Raw genomic sequence first — 20,614 nt, 5'->3', positions numbered from 1 at the left:
CTTCTCTCCCTACATGGCAGTCAACGTTGGAAACAAGGGCTCTTGGGACACATGTACAAGCCAAAATCTTCAGGTAAAGGATCTTCGCTTTTGCTAGCAGTGATATTTTAAATTCCATGAAGGATGCCACTATTTTACACATAAAGTAATGGTTTAATTCCTTCAAATAATGGAGTCAAACTAGTTCTTTATATGTTGAATGACATCCTTTTGACCTCGGTAACCACCATAACACCACAAGTGATGCTGTAAGATTTTAGTTCAGAAAAAGGAACAAGGGAACCCTTATAGTCGGAAGGGACCAAGGGTAGTAGTAATTTTTAAGAGACAGAAGTCCCTTTCAAGGAGAATCAATATAGATAACCACAATACTTCAGTCAAGATTGAGTCTATTTGTGTCCAGATGTACTGTATTTGAAATTTATTTACACACATATAAAGCAAGACAATACAAAAACAATAACTGAGCAGGACGTGACAGAGTATTTGGAAATCAGCAGCTTTCCTTACCACAGGCAAGTGACTTAAAAGTGACTCTTAGTGAAGATACAAATTAACAGTTATCCACAATAACACAGACATCTTATACTCCACATAATTCTTAATTTGCAGTTTAGAGTTAAGATGTAATTGTCGACGACGTTTCAATCCCCAACAACATTTATGGCATCATCATCAGGACTAAGCAATCAAGCAAATGCCTGGGAAGTTGCTTTATGGCACAATGTGAAGCTATAGCCTAGGCTAATGGCAAGATGCAGTAATGTGAAGTTGCCTGATGACAGCCATTAAGAGGGCCAAAGTAAGGTCGTGATGAGGGTCCAGTTGGCCGGGTGGGGGTGTATGGTCTGGAGCCTTGGTTCAGAAATGAGCCATAATATAGGTTGCATGAAGGAATGCAGGATGGTAGTGTGCCACGAGAGGTATGGAACACGATGTGGAACCGGAAATAATCTCACCAGTATAAGGTTGGGTGCGATCCGGTCACAGGATGTAATCCAGAGCCCAGGATCTGGCTCGAATGAGCGGCGAAATAAAGGTGCTGGGTATCAAGCCGAAAGTAGCAGCACTCGCTAAATGGAGAATCCAACGGAACCAGTATAGTGTTCTGGTAGATTATAAAAATTATAACTTTCCTTAGCATACCATGTACAAGGGTTTATGTTTTAGACTTTGGAAAGTCTGCAACATGTGCCACCATCAGGGCTAAGACAAATGTAAATAACTCAGACAATGTTGACGAAGTTATCAATAACCCAGGGCACAATCAGAGTCACAAAACCATTACATAGTAGTTAAAATTGGGAGCATAAAAAATGGGGGGATACTGCAAACATGTTCTCATTTCTCACAGCGTGTAACAGACATTTTAGTATTAAATATTTTAAAGGCTGGAATACCCTCATAAACTATTGTATATTTCACAGTTTAAGTATATTCAGTTCAATATCTTGAATTGGGCCTTACTCACTCCACGTATACTATATTCCCAGGAGTATCTGCTTAGTGTTTTCGCTATCCACCATTTAAAGCTGACTTACTGCATATGCGCTGGTCCTGTCCATCGCTTTCTGCTTAGTTTCGGAATGTGCTCGAATCACTCTCAAAAATGACGGGCTGCATTCTGCTGAACTGCCCATATGTGATATTATTGGGTTGATACCACTGCCCTAAACTTGACAAACCTCTACTAGTCTCCTGGACTTGGCTCTTTTGCTGGTAAAGCATGATAATATGATTTGTTGGATAAATCCAGCAACCCCAGCTGTTGAAACTTGGGCAATAATTACTATCCCTTGCATTTGCTCAGAGAGCAGATTAATGCACAGAGAGCAGCAGGCTGGGCTACGTAATCATTTCCTGGCCTATTCATGGGGATGCCCTAGTTGAGAGCTTCATTGAATGTACCAAATTTGATACACGCCAACTGTAAGATGATGCTGACACATTTCTTTTTTCCTACCTCCTTTTTATTATCTACACCAATGTTTATGCACTTTGTTTAACAGTACATGGTTACCCGACCCAGTCCTAGGTGAGGGAACGTTTCACCTCCCCTCGGACATGTTTTGTCACTGTGAGTCCAGACTCCTTTGATGAAACCTGCGGACATTGCGGGGTAAAGCGGTTGGGTGAAGAGGGTAGGTTGTATTGGAGGCTATGTTTCTCTTGAATTGCTCCTGTACTTGTCCATAACAGAACATTGTATGTAGTCTTCTTTTCATGTATACAGTCCATACAAATACCACAATGTCTCTGCACATTATATTTCAACATATGGAATCTTACTATGACACTGCTGTATTGCTAACACCACCTACTTCAATAAAAATTATGTTGAAATAATTGGGGCCATATGTATCAAGATTTGGAATAACAATTACCTAATTGCAATTTTCAGTGAACTGCAGTTAGGTAATCATTATTCCAAATGTGTTAATTTCCAAGAGTTTTATTTACCGATTCGTAGGGGTTGACAAATCGACCTAACTCATTAATAATAATGAGGTAGGTCGCAATTTGTGACCTCCTAGGAATTGCTAAAGAAATGGGAATGGTGGCCATCTGGGGTCAGCGGACCATCATGTCTGTGATTGCATGTAAATAAAGAAAGCACTTTTTAATGCAGCCCATTTTTCTTAAATGAAAATGGTTTGTGTTTAAAAAACTAAAATAAAAAGTTTTCTTTTAATTTTTTTAAGAGCAGGCACTGCCACCATTCCCTTGGGGACCCCTTCCCATTTGTGAATGGGTTACCACCAATTTGAAGTTGTTGGTAAATTGCAAATGTTTTGCAACTGCTTTCATGGTCACAAAACATTTATTCATACCGCTGCGATTCGCTATCTGGAAGTGACACCCTAAACACGCCCCTTCCAAATAATGAATAGCTAACCCATTTTGCGATTCATGCAAAATAGGGTTTGATACATGTAAATAGTCTTTTTTGCGTTTGCAAATGGGCCAATTCTGCGAATCGGCCCATTTGCACAGGCGAAATTGGCTGATACATGTGGCCCTAAATATTTTAAGGGCACCTGAGGCTTCCTGAGATAAACCTATTTTTTTTAATCCACGGAAATCCTAACTCAGATTTCCTCTCATTTGTTTGTTTTCCAGAAACTAACATGAAGTATTTTCCAAAGGGAAATATTTACATTCACTTTAAGAGAGGTCACCTATTGACCACGCTCAGCCACCTTACTTTTTCTTTACTTACCCTTCCTTTCATTTGCTTATTTAGATCTTTACAAGCTACCTATATTTATGGTTGAGAAGTAGGCTGATTGGTTTGCTTTTAGAAATATTTGGCCATCTTTATTTCTTTTAAATTTGTTTGCTGTTGTAATTGCTATGTTATGGCGTGTTTATTATGTTATATTACATTATGTTTAATATGTATGTGGAGTTTGTGGGGAGGCTTCTAAACTGCTCAGTATAATTCTAAAACCAAATTATAATAATGAAATTTTGTATCTGTCTCCTAATCCCAAATTACATTAATCCTTCACATTTGCTCTAAAATATTTCGAAAATAGAAGACTTAACGTAGTGGCTGATTTAGAGATTGGTGGAGAGGGTACTCCATCGCAGCTGTGACAAAGTCTGAAAGGTAGGAGAGGAACGTGTATCAGTATCTTGATATATATCAGGTTTTCTCCCAAACTGAAGGTCCATCCTCCTGATTTCCAGATGGGCAGACCTTTGGTTTGTCATTGTTGGAGGCTACTCCTCTGACAAATTCCTGTGACACCACAATGGAGGAAAGGCCGTTAGAGGTTTGGCCACTCAACTGCCCACTCGATTTGCGTGGTCAAATGGCCAGTTGTTATTGTCCGTCTCATCTGTGTAAAACGTAGTATTAAGGGCAGTGAAAACTGCAAAATTGCCACCACAACCATGAAAGACAACTCCTTGGTTGAAGGGCCATTAGTTTTTGTATTGTTAAAAACAAAATCCTGCTTTGGACTTTTATTTTTGAAAATTCAAAAACATTTCAAAGTTTTGATGATGTTACCATCATAATGGCCTGTAAAGCCTGGCAAACTGTTAGGGCCATAAATATGTATACATTGCCTCACTTTTGCAGTACGCAACGAGGTGCATGCACAACTCAACCCTAAAATGCGATATATGAAGCCACGCAAGACCCTCTTGCATGGCCCTGACAGGCTTGGTAAATACAGAGTAACATAACGCAGAGCAAATCACTGCTTAGCGCTACTCTGCCCCTGGGAGGCAGTCCATGGGTGGTGCATGGAATTTGATGCATTCCTGATTTACCATTACTGGTAGACCTGGGAATGCACCAAATTGCAATGCCTTCCCAGTGTAAGTGTAACTATTTGAAACATTTTCACTTCTCCTCGTTCTGTCCTCTTTCTATGTGGGCTGCATTCTGCAGCCCACATAGAAAGAGGAAACTGCCTCAGGGATTTTTGTTGTTGTTCAGGAAGGCACCCCTTCTTTCTAAAAAAACAATCCTGCTTTCAATGCAGGGAGTGCTTGTGTTGGCGCTAGGCAGGACATTGTGTGCCAGCACTGGGAAAAAGCAGGAATGAGCCGTATTGTGATAAACACAGAGCATTCCTGCCCTTTTCCTGTAACCCAGCGCAACAAGGTGACTTGCTGCGCTGTGTTACATTTTCATAAATGTGGCCCTTTATAGATTGATATTGCCAATGCTAAGAGATATCCGTTGGGCAGGTGGAAATCTCTAAATTTGGCGGTCAAATGACCCTTGGCAGTGCTTAGTTTGAGCTGGTGCTTTCTGGTGCTGAGCACCTGCACTTAATTGGTTTCCGGTGCTCGGCACCGGCTCCTAATTGTTAGCACAGCACTTTGGGCAGTCTGCCTCAAGGTGCAGCTGCTCATATAATTTAGAGATGAGCAGTATAACAGCTGTTTAGGAAAACAATAAACATTAAAACATTGCTAATACCTGCTTCCCCAGCCATTCCTTTCACTTTGGGGACCTGGAATAATCTGAACTGTTGTATTTACATGCAAGAGAAATGGTTAGTATTTGTTTTGGCAGCGATGGCAAGGGCGATGGGTGGTGCAAGCTGCAGTGGCTTCCTGGTCAGAGCCCAGGTGCTTAATATATTACAAATTAAGCACTCTCTCTTGGTATGGTGGGAGCAAAGTTCTCCACCATACCAATGCTTTAACTTCCATCAGCCAAACTCTAAAGCATACCCTTAAAAGAAGAAAACTTGTTGCCGACATAGCCATAGCCATCCTGGAAGGCAACAAGATCACCCGCAGGGATCGCACAAACGGAGTACGAGGAGGAATCGCCATCCTCCACAAGAACACCCTCAACCAACACCGATGACACCCTCAGCCCTGACGAAAACCTGCACTTCCAGATCCACACTGACCCCAACACCACCCTCAGAGGAACCCTCGTCTACGGACCCCGTTCAGCGACTCCATCGCTGTCAAGGTTTTATTCCAAACTCTCAGGATTGGTGCATTGCTCAAATGGGTCCACCTCTCAATCGCTCTACACTCTGATGCTATAACAGCACAGAGGGTAAAAATGATTAAGCGAGGGAAGGAAAGGATGGGGACAGCGGGGAGGGAGACCTACAACACAAAAAACATAATTAATGGCCTGTACTACTTCCAACAATACATGTTCAAACTCAATTACTATACTGCGCAATAACTACCTGTAAAGGAAAAAGAACATACATCTTGTAACCTAGTTCTTGATGAGGATATTGAATATATGACAGCTCTTTATATGCAAAACAAATGAGAGAAACATTCAATGACCAGTTTCATAGCATTAGGAGGTACACAACTCACACACCACTCACTCACACTGTACGCACCACAATGATTGACGTTACTTGTATCACAGAGGGGGTTGAACCTAACTCACACAGACGCCCCTGCTAGGAAGAGAAATCAAAAGAGCATATATAATATTTAGGGATACCCATCATCAGAATGAAATAATTGATACTGCCATTAACCTCATGCCAAGTACTCCTCTGCTGTTTAAGCACAGCCAATGTCATGCATATCATTCCATAGATATTAGTAGTATATCTTTTGGCGAAACACCAAACTTCTACAAATAGTACTCGTTGTAGGTATGACTTCCACCTCTATTGTCAGGTCAGTGGTACAAAACTGAGCACATAGTTCCAAATCATATCCTTGGAAAGATAATAATTTATGCCCCCAGAGCGGTGACATCGTCACCCTAACCGCCCTTCTAGCAAATGTCCAAATCGTTGAAGAATCCCAGAGCATGGTTCTTCCTCAGTCCAGCATCCCTGCCGACCGGAATTCGCAGCACTGATCACTGCTGCTGCCCAGACTAAATGTATTCTGGGTAGGCGCGCGCCTACCCGGAAACAGGAAACATGGGAATTGTAGTTTGTTCCCAAGACGTGAGCGAACGCTAACATCGTGCTCGCCGCACGCCCTGCTACTGCATCCCTCAAGGTGAGTGTGACAATCGCCGACTTCATCAGCCCACATGCCCTTGCCTCCTCCGACTGCATCCTCCTCGGGGACCTGATCTTCCACCTCGAGAACAACAACAACACCAACTCCACCACCCTGATCGCCAACCTCGCCAACCTTGGACTCAGACAGCTCTTGACTACACCCACCCACGCCGCAGGCCACACTCTTGACCCCATCTTCTCCGCAAGCTCCCACGTCTCCTTCAACCACACCACCGAACTCCACTGGACCGACCATCACTGCATCCACTTCACCTTCAGGAAGCCCACCACACACCACTGCACCCAACAGATGCTTGCCGATGCTGGAGCAAAATCACCGAAGACCAGCTAACCACCACCCTTGCCCAGAGCCCACCCGCCGACCCCACTGACCCCGACACCACTGCCTGAAACTTCAGACAGTGGATCAATGACTGCGCCAACACCCTTGCCCCACTCAAGAAGCCCCCCAACAGCCACACTGGCAAGAAAGCCACCTGGTTCAATGAAGACCTCCAGGCCTCCATACGAACTTGCCGAAAACTGCAGAAAAACTGGCTCCATGAACGAACACCGGACAGCTACGCAGCCCACAAGAACGCCACCCGCAGACACCATCACCTCATCAGATCCGCCAAAAGGGCCTCATTCAAAGACCGCCATAGACAACAGCGCACACAACAGCAAAGAGCTCTTCAACTTGGTGAAGTAACGCCCAACCACAACTCCAACACCAGCGACATCCCACCTTCACGAGACCAGTGCAACTCGCTGGCCACCTTCTTCCACCGCAAGATCGCCGACATCCACGACAGCTTCAACGTCATGACTGCCCAGACAACTACTGAGACCTCCGTCCCCACGACCACTACCCGCACCATCCCCCTGCTCTCCTGGACTAACATCAACGACGAAGACACCAGCAAAATCATGAACACCATCAAATCCGGATCATCGTTAGACCCATGCCCACACCACCTCTTCAACAAAGCCAGCACAGCCATCGCACCCCATCCCCGGAAAGTCATCAACATCTCCTTTGAGACAGCAACCTTCCCAGAGAGCTGGAAGCACGCCGAAATCAACGCCTTACTCAAGAAACCCAAGGCGGACCCCAAGGACCTCAAGAACTTCTGGTCCATCTCCCTGCTCCCGTTACCGGCGAAGGTCATCAAGAAAACCGTCAACACACAACTGACCCGCTACCTTGAGGAGAACAGCATTCTGGACCCGTCCCAATCCGGGTTCCGCAGCAACCACAGCCCCGAAACCGCCCTCATCGCCGCCACCAACGACATCAGGACCCTGCTAGACAATGGAGAAACAGCGGCCTTCATCCTCCTGGACCTGTCAGCCACCTTTAACATGGTCTGCCACCGCACCCTATGAGCACACCTACACGGCGCCGGGATCCAAGAGAAGGCCCTGAACTCGACCACAGCCTCACTCTCCGGCAGAACACAGAGCGTCTGCCTCCCCCCTTTTGCTCCAATGCCACCAAGATCATCTGTGGCGTATCCCAGGGCTCATCCCTCAGCCCAACGCTGTTCAACATCTACATGGCACCTCTCGCCCACGTCACCCGACAACACAACCTCAACATCATCTCCTACGCCGATGACACCCAGCTGATCCTCTCCCTCACCAAAGACCCTCACACCACCAAAACCAACCTCCACGAAGGAATAAAGGCCGTCACTGAATGGATGAGGGACAGCCGACTGAAGCTGAACTCGACAAGACCGAGGTCCATATTCTCGGATCCACCCCTTTGGCCTGGGACGACTCCTGGTGGCCAACCACTCTGGGAACAGCCCCAACACCCACGGACCACGCACCAACTTAGGGGTCATCCTAGACTCCACCCTCTCCATGACTAATCAGGTCAACGCCGACTCCTCCTCCTGCTTCAACACCCTCTGCATGCTCCGCAGGAACTACAAGTGGATCCCACCGAAACAAGAAGAACGGTCATCCAGGCCCTCGTCAGCAGCAGGTTGGACTACGGAAAGGCCCTCTATGCAGGAACCTCGGCCAAACTCCTGAGACGGCTGCAACGCATCCAGAACGCCTCCGCACGTCTAATCCTCGACATCCCCCGCCGCAACCACATCACACCTCACCTGAGAGACCTGCACTGGCTCCCCGTCAACAAGAGGATAACCTTCAAGCTCCTCACCCACCAACACAAAGCACTCCACAACAGGGGACCAGCATACCTCAACAGATGACTCAGCTTCTACACCCCCACCCGCCAGCTCCGCTCCGCCGGCCAAGCCCTTGCCACAGTCCCCCGCATCCAAAGAACGACCTCCGGCGGCAGATCTTTCTCCCACCTCACCGCCAAGACCTGGAACACCCTCCCAGCCCACCTACGGCAGACCCAAGACCTGCTGACCTTCAGAAGACTCCTGAAGACCTGGCTCTTCGAGAAGTAGCTGCACCCCTCACCCCCAGCGCCTTGAGACCCTTGCGGGAAAGTAGTGCACTTTACAAATGTTATGATTGATTGATTGATTGCCCAATCTAACTTTATTTCCTAGATTCTTAAGCAACAAGAATGTTCTACTTCACTCTTTAAAATAAAGTCTGTTGTTAATTTCTGTCGCCGCTGTTCAAGCCATGTTCCAGCTTCTTCATATTCTTGTTGGCTATCTTCTGTAGGACATATTCATTCTGCCATTTTACACTGACCATAAGAATCATCTTTGTGAGGGGCATTCGGCTCTACGTCTCTTATCTAAATGTTAACGAGCAGAGCTTCTTGTGGAAGGAACAAAAGATTGATTTGCAGAATAAGATGCTTTAAAAAAAAAAATGAAAAACAATGTTGATTCAGAACATTTTGGGGAAATGTTGTCCTACTAACAGAGTGGATATTGCTTTCTGTTTTTTTTCACTAGAGCTGCTCTTCGAGAAACAGATTAGACTCAAAATGGTGCGTTCAACGTTGGCCTTGTCCCTCCTGCTGATTGCTGTAACATACAACCTAGCCATGGCAATAAATAAAGAGAAAAGACTCCCACAAACATTATCAAGAGGTCAGTTTTGTATTTTGTGTCAATGATAGCATATTATTTGAGAACTATCGATGTTATACCACAAAATACAGTTGTTCGTTCAACAATTACAGTTACAGTATACTCAATTCGTCACTATAATGTTTTTTTGGTTCTTTAGCACAATATTAAACAAATGGTATGGTACATTTAAGCATATGTTATAATATCGCATAAGTATGCCTCCCATGTTTGCTATTATGTTTTCCATAAATACAAACGATTGTGCTCCCGATAAATAACCTAGCACAGTTTTTCTCTGTATTGATTGAGTCTAAGACAAATGTCTTAATATGTGATATGAACCCTACATTTGTAAAATAAATAATATGTTTTTGTGCTCAAATGTACTAATATTTTATTATATGTCGATATTTTAAAAAAATAAGTATACATTATATGATCTTAAATAATTAAGCCAATAAACTTAAATTACTATTAGTATGTAAAAATGAGTATATCACAGAACACTTTCCCTTGTCTATAAAACTACATGTATAGACCACAGTGTATACATGTTTCCATTATTTCCATAGACATCCATTGATCTATTCATCCTTCCTTCCGTATATCTTTGTATAACTCTATTCAATCACACACCCCAAATTCGTCTCTCAAAAAAATGTCTTTCAATTTCACCAGTCATCAGGGCTTGTATTAGTTGAAAATTAGTACAAATGTAATCTTGTTCAGGTCAGGGTGAGGCAATATATGTCTTGCCTGGGGCGCCAACATTCCATATGGTGGCACCATGGTGTAGTGTTGCAGTTGTTGAAGCAGCTTATCAACTCTTTGTGAAGCTATGGTTCTTTGTTACATGAGGGCATGAAACAGAGACCTTAAAATGAGAGCTCACCTCACCACACACCAAACTTGGTGCTTAATGCATTCTTTAGTGTACAAAAATAAATAGTGCTCTAGTATAATCACTGTCGGGGCTCTAATCCCATTGTGCAGTTGTGCCTGCGTGGACTCATATTTTCTCATTGTGCGAACAGTCGTTCAAGAATTAGAAGACAATGACTTGATTGTCAGATATACCAAAAGCCTTTGAGTTTTACATACCTATATTATTTACCTCCTAAACTTGACAACATTGTAGAGAGGTGATAAGATATACAATGGTGTCAATGGCATGTAGATGTAGGAGTTATTGGTGCCATGAAATTTGATTACAGGCTTGAATGAATATTGAGTCTTATTTGATGTTACTGCTGATAGTCAGACATACCCTTTTTACTTAGAGCTAGGGTCTGTCTAGAATCGCCTTGCCTTAGCACCAGTCGATCACAAGGTTAATGCAGGTTGCATACAACCACGTTTGTATCCTGTGAGTAACGCTATTTTGTTATAAACACCAATAGATGTGAAAGTAGAACATGTTTGAGAAGGATCTTGCCATTTACAGATATGAATCAATGGCTAATGTGCTCTCCATGCTACTCTGTGCCTTAGTTCTGTTATTAGTCAGAGAATTATGTTCACATTGTCAGAACAAAACAATGGTCTTCTCAAAAGATCTATGTCTTTATTTCATAGTAACATAGTTAGAGGTTTAAATAATTAGGCGGACGAACAGTTCACCAGAACTACTGACATGTGGACGAATGGGCAGTGTCACATAAAGTATTGCCAACCTGAAAGCCTTTCTGTGCTCATTAGCCTGCCAGCTGGAACAACATATTGAAGAGCCAGCCATTGTAAACAATGGAGCGTAGTGACCTGCGAGGATATACTACAAGGTCAGGTGGGCTAAAAGAATTTGAAGTTTGGCCTGTGCAAGCCAAGTCATGATCCCAGGCCCATTGTCCACTCGTATATATTTAATAATACAGGTGCATGGATCCTGACAAATTAGTTTAGAAGCATCTTTAAAATCCTGTATTGATTCAGTTTTTGGCACAGTTAGAGGACTTCAACTCTTTACTTGATGAGGGAGACATGCTACAATGAGAGTTGGAAGAACATTAAAGGAAAGCACTGGCTCTTGATATACTGTAGTTGTGTGGGTGAACAGCATAATCAGTATCAGATAAAACAAAGAAATCGTGACATGGTTTAGTACACATGTACGGTCAATAAATTATTAGCAAATATTAGCATTCTGCAAATATCGACACTGACAAGTAAATTGGTAAAAAATAGATAGATTAACCTGAGTCTATTATATCTGCTTTCTCTCCCTTACAAATTTGAATAGGTTGAATTTAAGACATTTCAAGAACAGTTTTTATAAGCAGCTACAATTTTTAAAAGGCTCAGCCCAGCAGTGGCTTTTTCCTGTGGAAGGGTAATCAGTATTCAATATTTAAAAATTGGTAAGGGGTTGAGCCTGGGGAAACAGCTCTCATCAGTAGCAGATGTGGGGCCTTTAGTGTGAACATCTGCAAGATTCAATCTGTATGAACTGAGACATACTCATATAAAACAATGAATGTATGAGCAGCACGGTATGCCGATCACATGGGCCAGTTACCATTAAAGCTAGGGTGTGCAAGGTATTGTGCACTGCTAATTTTGTGATAGGACACATTATGCGACATCCTGAAGTTATAATATTGACCAGTCTTCACAAATCCTTTGTAAGGGGCAAACGCTGTGGCAAAAAATATTATATTATTTATAAACCTTCGACAACTTTGTGCACCTGGCAAATTTGTTGGAAGTTCAAAGCAATTTAACAAACTTTGAAACACTCATCTTAGCAAATTTCACACACTCCTTTATTTCTGGTACAACAAGCAGCACCAGAAGTTATAAATCGCTTGCCCTGTGTTGAGGGGTGTCTCATACTGCACTAGGTACTAGTGTCAAATCACAACCAGAAGCCGGAAAAACCTATGGTAGTAAGTAGAATATATATATATATATATATATACATATATATCAAACCAATTCCCTTGCAGGCATAGAGTGACGCATAAATTATGCAAAAGAGAAGGAGAGAACTCTGGGTAGCTTCCAAGTTTAGGTGGAAGGCAGCTCCTGTATAGAGCACCCTCAACACCAGCGACACTCTAAATTTGATCACCTCAAATGTCTGCTTTTCTATCAAAGTTTTTAAGCATAGGATTCAGCACAGTACTATCCACGCCGAGATAGAAATGAATATTATGTATATATATATATATATATATATATATATTTATATATATACTTATTGAATTACCACTCCTTCGTGCTATCGTTGCACATGAGAGATACAGACAACTTGAATTTGCTTGTTGACAAATTAGCGTTTATTTCATAATAAAGTGCAGTCGATCATGACGCGTTTCAGCCAACACAGTGGCCTTGGTCACATGATCGCGTTACGTGCCGGTGAATATTTAAAGGTTAATTTGAATGGACATGTGACACCAATCACTTCATCTTAATAGACATAAACAACATAATATATCAATGCGATTTACCTTGCGCATCCCATGATACAATATGATACAATATGCATTGACTGGTTGTCCGACATTGCAATAATGTTACACAGAATTAGGTTACAATTATATATCTCGCTCTCGCAGAGATCAGCAAAAATATAGTGCACAAATGCAATTATTATACTGATTTAGGTATTCAATAAAACCATTTGCGATGGAAGACTGTTCCGATGAAATTGAGACCACAGCCTATGTACAATAAAATTTAATATAATATTTTCAAACCACCATTAAATGAGCAATATAAAAAAGCACAAATGCTATTATTTCAAATATCATAACATGGTGGATTAATAAAAAGCTAAAACGCACACATAGGATAAAAGCAGAATGTAAACATACAAACAGTAATATCTGTAACAATGTCCGTTAGTTACAAAAATATAAATATATACAATATAAAACATGTGCAAATACTGCGATGTAAACAATTTATATGCATACCATTTACCTAAAATTGAATTTGAATTCATTCAATTAGAGGTCGTCTTTTTAAGTGCAGTGCTAAAATGTAAAGTGCAGACCTTAGTGCAAATGTGCAAGGTCTCTAAAGTGCATGAATGTGTATTAGAAAAAACATAAACATATGGCCAGCAGTCGGATAGACTAATATCAAATCTATAAAGTCTCCATATGAATTCATATTTACAAATAAAAGGGAGCCCCCTTATTATTGGTAAAATGAATATATGCGTCCTATATCTGACTCTAAGCAAAATTACTGAAACTTCTAATAGTGAGCTTCACGGCTAGATTCAAATCATGTTAGTGGACTCAGGAGGAACAGCAGCGATGGTGGAACCATCTTGGCTATCAAGAGACAGCTATAAGTAGTTATGTAGATCCTCGCACAGATTAAGACCCATCGGGGACTTGGTATTGAGCTCAACAATGTATTTACTTTCTAATTCTCTTAGTTTCTTTTCTCGATTTCCGCCCAGTTTGTTTGCTGGGACTGTGTCAATCACATATTATTGCATACTATTCATGTTGGTATTGTGTTCTAATTTTATGTGTCGAGCTACTGGATATCTAGGGTCCGAATTGACGATAGCTCGAAGATGTTGCAATATGCGTACATATACTTGTAGCTTGGTGCTACCTACATAACGTAGCCCGCAGTTACATTGTAACACAGAAACCCCCAAATCAGTTTGGCATGTGTAGTGGCTCCTGAATTTAACTAGCCCGTCAGAAAAGGCAGTGGAATAGGTGGTCGTATTGATTCCAAATTTACAGGCACGGCACGTGCTGCACTGATAAAAGCCTTTTCTGGGTGACACCCAGTTGTTAGTTTTATCACATTCTGGACTGGTCTTAACTAAATCGTCACACATAGAATAGGCCTTACGAAAAGTTAATTTAGGTCTTGTTGGCAAGATATGTCTTAAAGTGACATCAGTTAATACGATGGGCCATTGTGAATTCATGATGGCCTTGATAGCATTTGCTTGTTTACTATAGGTGGTGATGACCCTACAGTGGCTGTTTTCTGACTCTTCAATGACATTGGCCTCTGGTAAGATACATTGTGCAGGGCTTTCTGTTGTTACTTCTCTGGGCTTACTGCACAGTAGTAGCTGCCTATCTTTGTTATTTGCTTTAGCTGAGGCGCTATCGAGTTTAGTTGGATTATACCCACTTTCTATGAACCTCTGCTTAGCAGCCTTTTGATGGATATGTAGGGCCTCTTGTGTACTACATGCTCGTTGAATACGTAGGAACTCACCATAAGGTATGCAAGTTGTTGTATGCTTAGGGTGGAAGCTACTTGCATGTAATAATGTATTACCAGCTGTAGTTTTCCTATATAAAGATGTCTCTACCTTGCCTTCTTTTATATACACAGTGATATACAAGAAATTAGTAGTGCTGCATCACCAAATGCAATGTAGAGCACACAACAGAATTCGTTTTATCGATTTAATTATCAACTAACCTGCATTCATCCATATTCCGGTGTTTACTACCCCCCACCCTGCCCCTGCCCCTGCCCCGTCACACATCACCGTCTGGTAGCACTCCTACCAGGATCAGCTATTGTCACTACCTCCAAACAATATCACCCGTCTACTCCACCATCGTTTACATATTTTTTCCATGTATGCCCATTGTTTTTAAAATTTGCCTTGTGTATTGTCTGTAAATATTGCTGTCCATATTCTGTAAAGCACTACAAGTTTACACTATATAAAACTGAAAGTAAACAACCATATAGGCTTGATGCAAGAGCATCTCCTTTCTGAGACAGTGAAAGATAATAAGCTCGTTGTTAATATTACACTTACAAATGCAGAGAGGACCCACATCGTCAGACCAAAGTTAATTTATAGAATGCTGAAATGCTGAGCTCTGGGCCACACGTTTACCTTGGCCTTAACACCATTGATTGATATAGGAATTGAGTTACTGTTTCTGCTGTAAATAGGTTTAACTGTGCAGTTCCCCTCCATATGTGTGGAGCTGTAATGCTGTCTCTTGTTGTTTGATACTTATTGTTGTAGATACTGACACTAATGAGGCAAAATGCTTTTCTCACACTGTGTGACACTCAGGGCCAGATGTGGGTAAGTTCCATTTACCGATTCTAAAATTCCGAATTTTACCGATTCGCTATTTTAGAATTGGTAAATGGTATGTGGGTAAGTTTTCGGTAAAGTTTACTGAATCGGTAATATTCGGTAATTACCGATTCGGTATTTACTGTATTGGTAACGGGGGAACACATTCAAGGGTGGCAGGGTGTCACATTGACACCCTGTTGCACCCCTGAATAGTGCATGGGTGCACATGTGGCACAAATACATGCCCTAAGGGCATGTATGTCTGCCACATGGCACTTTTGAAAAAGGCACAAATTAGCTTTTTCAAAGGTTTTCGATATTTACCACCAACTTTTATTTGGTGGTAAATACGGAATCTTTAACCATGCAATGCACTCATTTGAGTGCTCCCTACATTTCAGATTCGGTAATTTACTGATTCGGTATTTTATGGAATCGGTAATTTACCGATTCCTTAAATTACCGATTCGGTAAATTACCGAATCTGAAATGTAGCCACCTACATCTCAATAGCCTAATACTGGTCGGTAGCGGCCGGAATTCGGTAATTTCGGCCGTTACCAACCGGTATTAGGCTTCCCACATCTGGCCCTTAGTCACTAAATGGTTGTACTGTGGTTTGACACAAATTTGAATGTCATTGGGGGCAAGGCCAATGTCTGGAGGGTTCAAACCAATCGTCCACTCTAGGTATGATGCACTGAGGGCTGTTTCGAAAACTGGGGGACAAGCCAAGCAACCCATGGTTGATGACCGGCCCCTCTCTTTATTTGTACGTAAATATGAGTATGTAATAATTATAGGGAGGCTGGGGAGACTAAAATATATTATATAAGACTGTAAGAAAACAATTAATTTGTGAGAAGTCCCAAAATAGGATCTAAATGAACTTGAGTGAAGAAAAAGGTTGTTCAAAGAAACGTAAATTTAATTTCGTCAATATTAAAACCAAGATATATTGCGATGAAAATGAAGTAGTTGCTATGTCATTCAGAACCAACAGCATTGCGTAATTTGTGTATTACTCATGTAACTGTTTTTATTTCAGGCTGGGGTGACGACATTACGTGGGTGCAGACATATGAAGAAGGCCTCTATCAAGCAAAACAGAGGTAAATTATGTAATTACTTAATATTGTTCTTTTGATAGAATGTGTAAAACAACAAGAGCAGCAGGGTCATTTCTATTGTTATTGAGAACAGAGAGCTGTGGAAAGAATGTGTGGAAATGTAAGTTCAGATCCATGTAATACAAAAGAAAATGTTCAGGACTGTGTGACATTCGACAGAGGTTCTACCACATCACCCTGTGTTATACAAACGGTCTAGCTGTTGCAGTTTACAACCATATAATTGCCTGTGAATCTTTGACCAACTGTCGGGAAGTCAAATGGAGTTGAGGTATATTCGAAAAGTTGACAAATGTAGCCACTATTTCATGTGTGGACTGTTGTCATTATCAACACTTTGGATTGGAGAGAAGTTGAGTGGGATTAAGTTAACGCTTGTGCAAATATCTCAAAACAAAAAAAAATAGGTCAAAGATATCATAAAAATGATGCACTAAAACAATATGAAAGTTCCAGGATTACAAGAAATACAATCTTGCCCATTTATACTACAGAGCTAAACTATGAGGTGTGCACCATAACAGGCAGAAATAATAGTTTTGCTGGGCTTTACCTTCCAATTTAGTTTTACTGGGTAAAAACAATTCACGACAGAGAACAGCACTGTATTCTTTAACACATATGCCAGCAGCATTTGGAGGTGGCAATGAAATATATAGCAATAATGCATTGAACTTTTTTATTGCATCGAACGTTGAATGTAGTGGATTGTGGGTTTGTTATTGTAGGAATTTTAAATGAAAACTGTGAAATGATATATCAGAACACGTTTAAACGTTTGTGAATCACATAAAGTCAACTAGTTGTGCCATGGTTGATTAGGACCTCAAGAAAACCTTTGTTCTCCTCAAACTTTATTATAGAGGAACCGATCCTTTAAACATTTGTGAATCCTCAATTGCACGATTTCTCTCTACAATGGTGCTGATTTACATATCAAGAGTTCTTCTGTACATTGTCATACGTTGCAGGTTCACAAGATTTGTATTGTGTTATCCTCATTACGTACATGCACACTCCCTTCCACACTACTTATTGTGCATAGTGTGCATCTGCACGTGCATATCTGCTTTTGCAATTGTACTTTTGGAATTGTACAATTATACTTTTGGAAAAACAAATCCAATTTGTTAACATTTGTAAAGTGGGTACAACTCTTCTTCTACACCCCTCACCAAATTGGAAGTGCAAGATCGACAGTATTGCATTTCTATTAGCTGGAAATGAATGGGCCATGGAGATGTTTACAACTACCCACAAATCAAAGAGTGTGTGTGAGTCCCTAAACTATTGGCTAATCACCGCCCTGCAATTCCTGCTCCCCAAACCTGAGTGAAGATTTAATCATGCAAAATACTTCTCCATACTGGGATGCCATTGTGCATGAGTAAATCCTTTTGTAGGTGCACTTTCACATTTGTGAATTTCAAACGTGAATTTCCATTCAAATGTAAAACAGGTTCTGCACTCAAGTTCAGTTTAGGAGTGCAAATGGCCTTTCTCAATCTTGCCCAAGAACAAATATTGGCTCATGTTTACTTTACATATTTTTGTGATAATAGAAAAAAACTACAAATGTTCAGATTTTAAAGTGAAAACAAAATTCTATTGCATCTGTGTTACAAAATTGCAGATGTGCTGCAGCTTTTGCCTTCACAGAATCCCGTACATTGTCATTAGGTTGAAGTTATACAACGCACGCACTTTCCATTCAGGAAAAGGCAATTAAAACTTACATATTCATGTTAAAATAACTAGAAGCAGTTTGACCGATGTAGTTGCCTGCTTTTTGAGATCTTTAACCACTCCCGCCAAGCCACAGAAAATGTTGGAAGCTGAGCATTTGAAACCAGGGGCAAGGTAATTGATGCTTCAAAGGAGCGCGGGTCGGAGTAGTCACGCTTTCCGTAGGCTGGTAGCCACCCCACGCGCGTATACTCATGACGTCACCGGATGGCGCAGAGTAAGGGCCCTCCTTTAGTGGGTAAATGGAGTTCACGGCGTAGACCGGGCAATTCCCGGGGCACGACTGCGCATGCGCACGGCTCTAGGTGAGGCGCAGCTTGTAGGACCTGACACCGGTAGTGACCTTGCCATATGGCCAGAAATGTACAGAAATCAAGATGAGGATGTTAGATTCGGTTAGGAAACAACATGTATTAGAGTTTTGTTAAGGTTAGCCTCTCAAACTTGTTGACGATATTTGTATCTAATGTCCTGCTGATTTTTGTATAATTGTTGACCATGCAATTAAAACCTTTTTTTAATTTTATATCTTAATAAATACGGCCGGGGGACTAGCCCCCGCCTTCCAAAAAGTAAAGAAGTCTCATGTCCACGTTTCTGGGTGTTGGGTGCCGGATTGGGGGGGGGGGGGGCGGCAGCCAGTCGCTGACCATGCGTCTATTTCTCTGCTCACTATCGGTCAAGCAGGGAAACAGGCGAATTGCTTTCAGACAGAGCTAGCTGCATCTTTAGCAGCTCCCTGTGTCTGAAAGCAATGTCATCTCCCGCAGAGAAGGGAAGCGGGACTGTGGGGGCCTTCAGGCCTCCTGCTGTCCCAGTGAAGGATAATGGCCAGGCACTAAGGGATGGGGTCCCTGGGGCTGAAATCGGCCAGGGTGTACATCCCCCGTCCCCATTTGTGAATGGCCAGACATCAGGGGATGGTGTTCCCGGGATTTAAATTGGCCCAGAGAGGGGGGCCACACGCATCCCTCACCTACTTGACATATAATTTTTGTAAAGGCTGGGCCCCAGGGGATGGGGTAGCCTGGGCCGAAATCAGCCCGGAGAGGGAAGCTCACATGGCACCCGTCCCCTATTACAATTTTATTTTGAAAGGCAGAGCCCCAGGAGATGGGGTCCCTGGGGATGAAATCTAAATCTGCCCAGGGTGGGGGTTGCATGGCCCCCTTCCCCATTACAAAAAGGCTGGGCCCCTGCAATGGGGTCCCTAGAGCCCAAGTGGAACCAACCCTAATCATTTTTTTTTTTAAACAACCTGGGGGAAGTTGCAGGAGGCCCCGACCCCTTTCTCAATCCTGCTGCAAAAGGGGTCTCCTGGCGCATAACTTGTTGGGGGATAATGTCGCCTTGGCTAGTGTGGGTGCTTGGAGGCCAACAACTCCTCCTGTTACCTCCTGTAAATCCCACAAAGTGGGATTGCTGAGAGGTCATTGGAGATCCCGCCCCCTTTCTCCACCATTTGGCAAGCACGTCTCCTGGTCCACTACTGGTTGAGGGATGAAGTCCACTTGCATATTGAGGGCCCTTGGGGGCCAAGAACCCCTCCTGTTACCTCCAGTAAGTCCCACATAGCGGGATTGCTGAGAGGTCGTCGGAGATTCCAACCCTTCTCTCCACCACTCTGCAAATACGTCTACTGGTGCGCTACTAGTTGGGGGATGAAGTACACTTGTAATTTCAGGGCCCTTGGGGGTCAAAAACCCCTCCCGTTACCTCCAGTAAGTCCCACACAGTATGATTGATGAGAGCTCATCCAAGGCCCCTCCCCCTTTCTCCACCACTCTGCAAATGCGCCTCCTGGTACAGTACTGGTTGGGGAATGAAGTCCCCTTGAATGCTGAGAGTCTTTGGGAGTCCGACCCTCTGCAAATGCGCCTCTTTGCGGACTACCTGTTAGGGAATAATTTCCCCATGACTGCTGAGGGTCGTTGGGGGGCAAGAAGTCCGACTGTTACCAACAGTAAGTCCCATTTAGCAGGATTGCTGAGAGCTGTTCGGAGGCCCGTCCCCTTTCTCCAGCACTCTAAAAATGTACTGAGTAGTGAAAAAAACATAGAAATTCACTTTAAAAATATTTTAAAATATTAGTAATTCACTGAAAAAGGGACATTATAGTAAGGCTCAGATTTCATTTGTATGAAGCTATTGAAATTCATCAGTTGTAGTTACCTGAGCTAACTATAACTTACCCCCCAGAATCCACTG

At 42.5% G+C, this 20,614-nt stretch overlaps 1 protein-coding gene across 1 annotated transcript in view; it reads left to right on the top strand.

Moving 5' to 3' along the window:
• Positions 1-20,614, top strand: part of AGR3 (anterior gradient 3, protein disulphide isomerase family member) — a 59,784-nt gene that overhangs the window by 11,756 nt on the left and 27,414 nt on the right. Inside the window, exons 2-3 of the mRNA XM_078663778.1 lie at positions 9,374-9,511; positions 16,579-16,642. Of these exons, the coding sequence (XP_078519904.1) occupies positions 9,406-9,511; positions 16,579-16,642 (170 nt within the window). The 5' untranslated portion in view covers positions 9,374-9,405. The remainder of the gene's footprint in view (positions 1-9,373; positions 9,512-16,578; positions 16,643-20,614) is intronic.

Source organism: Lissotriton helveticus, chromosome 10, assembly GCF_964261635.1.
Source record: "Lissotriton helveticus chromosome 10, aLisHel1.1, whole genome shotgun sequence".
In the NCBI taxonomy this organism is placed as follows: Eukaryota; Metazoa; Chordata; class Amphibia; order Caudata; family Salamandridae; genus Lissotriton; species Lissotriton helveticus.
The sequence above is the reverse complement of the archived record's forward strand: the minus strand, read 5'-3'. Positions and strand labels throughout refer to the sequence as shown.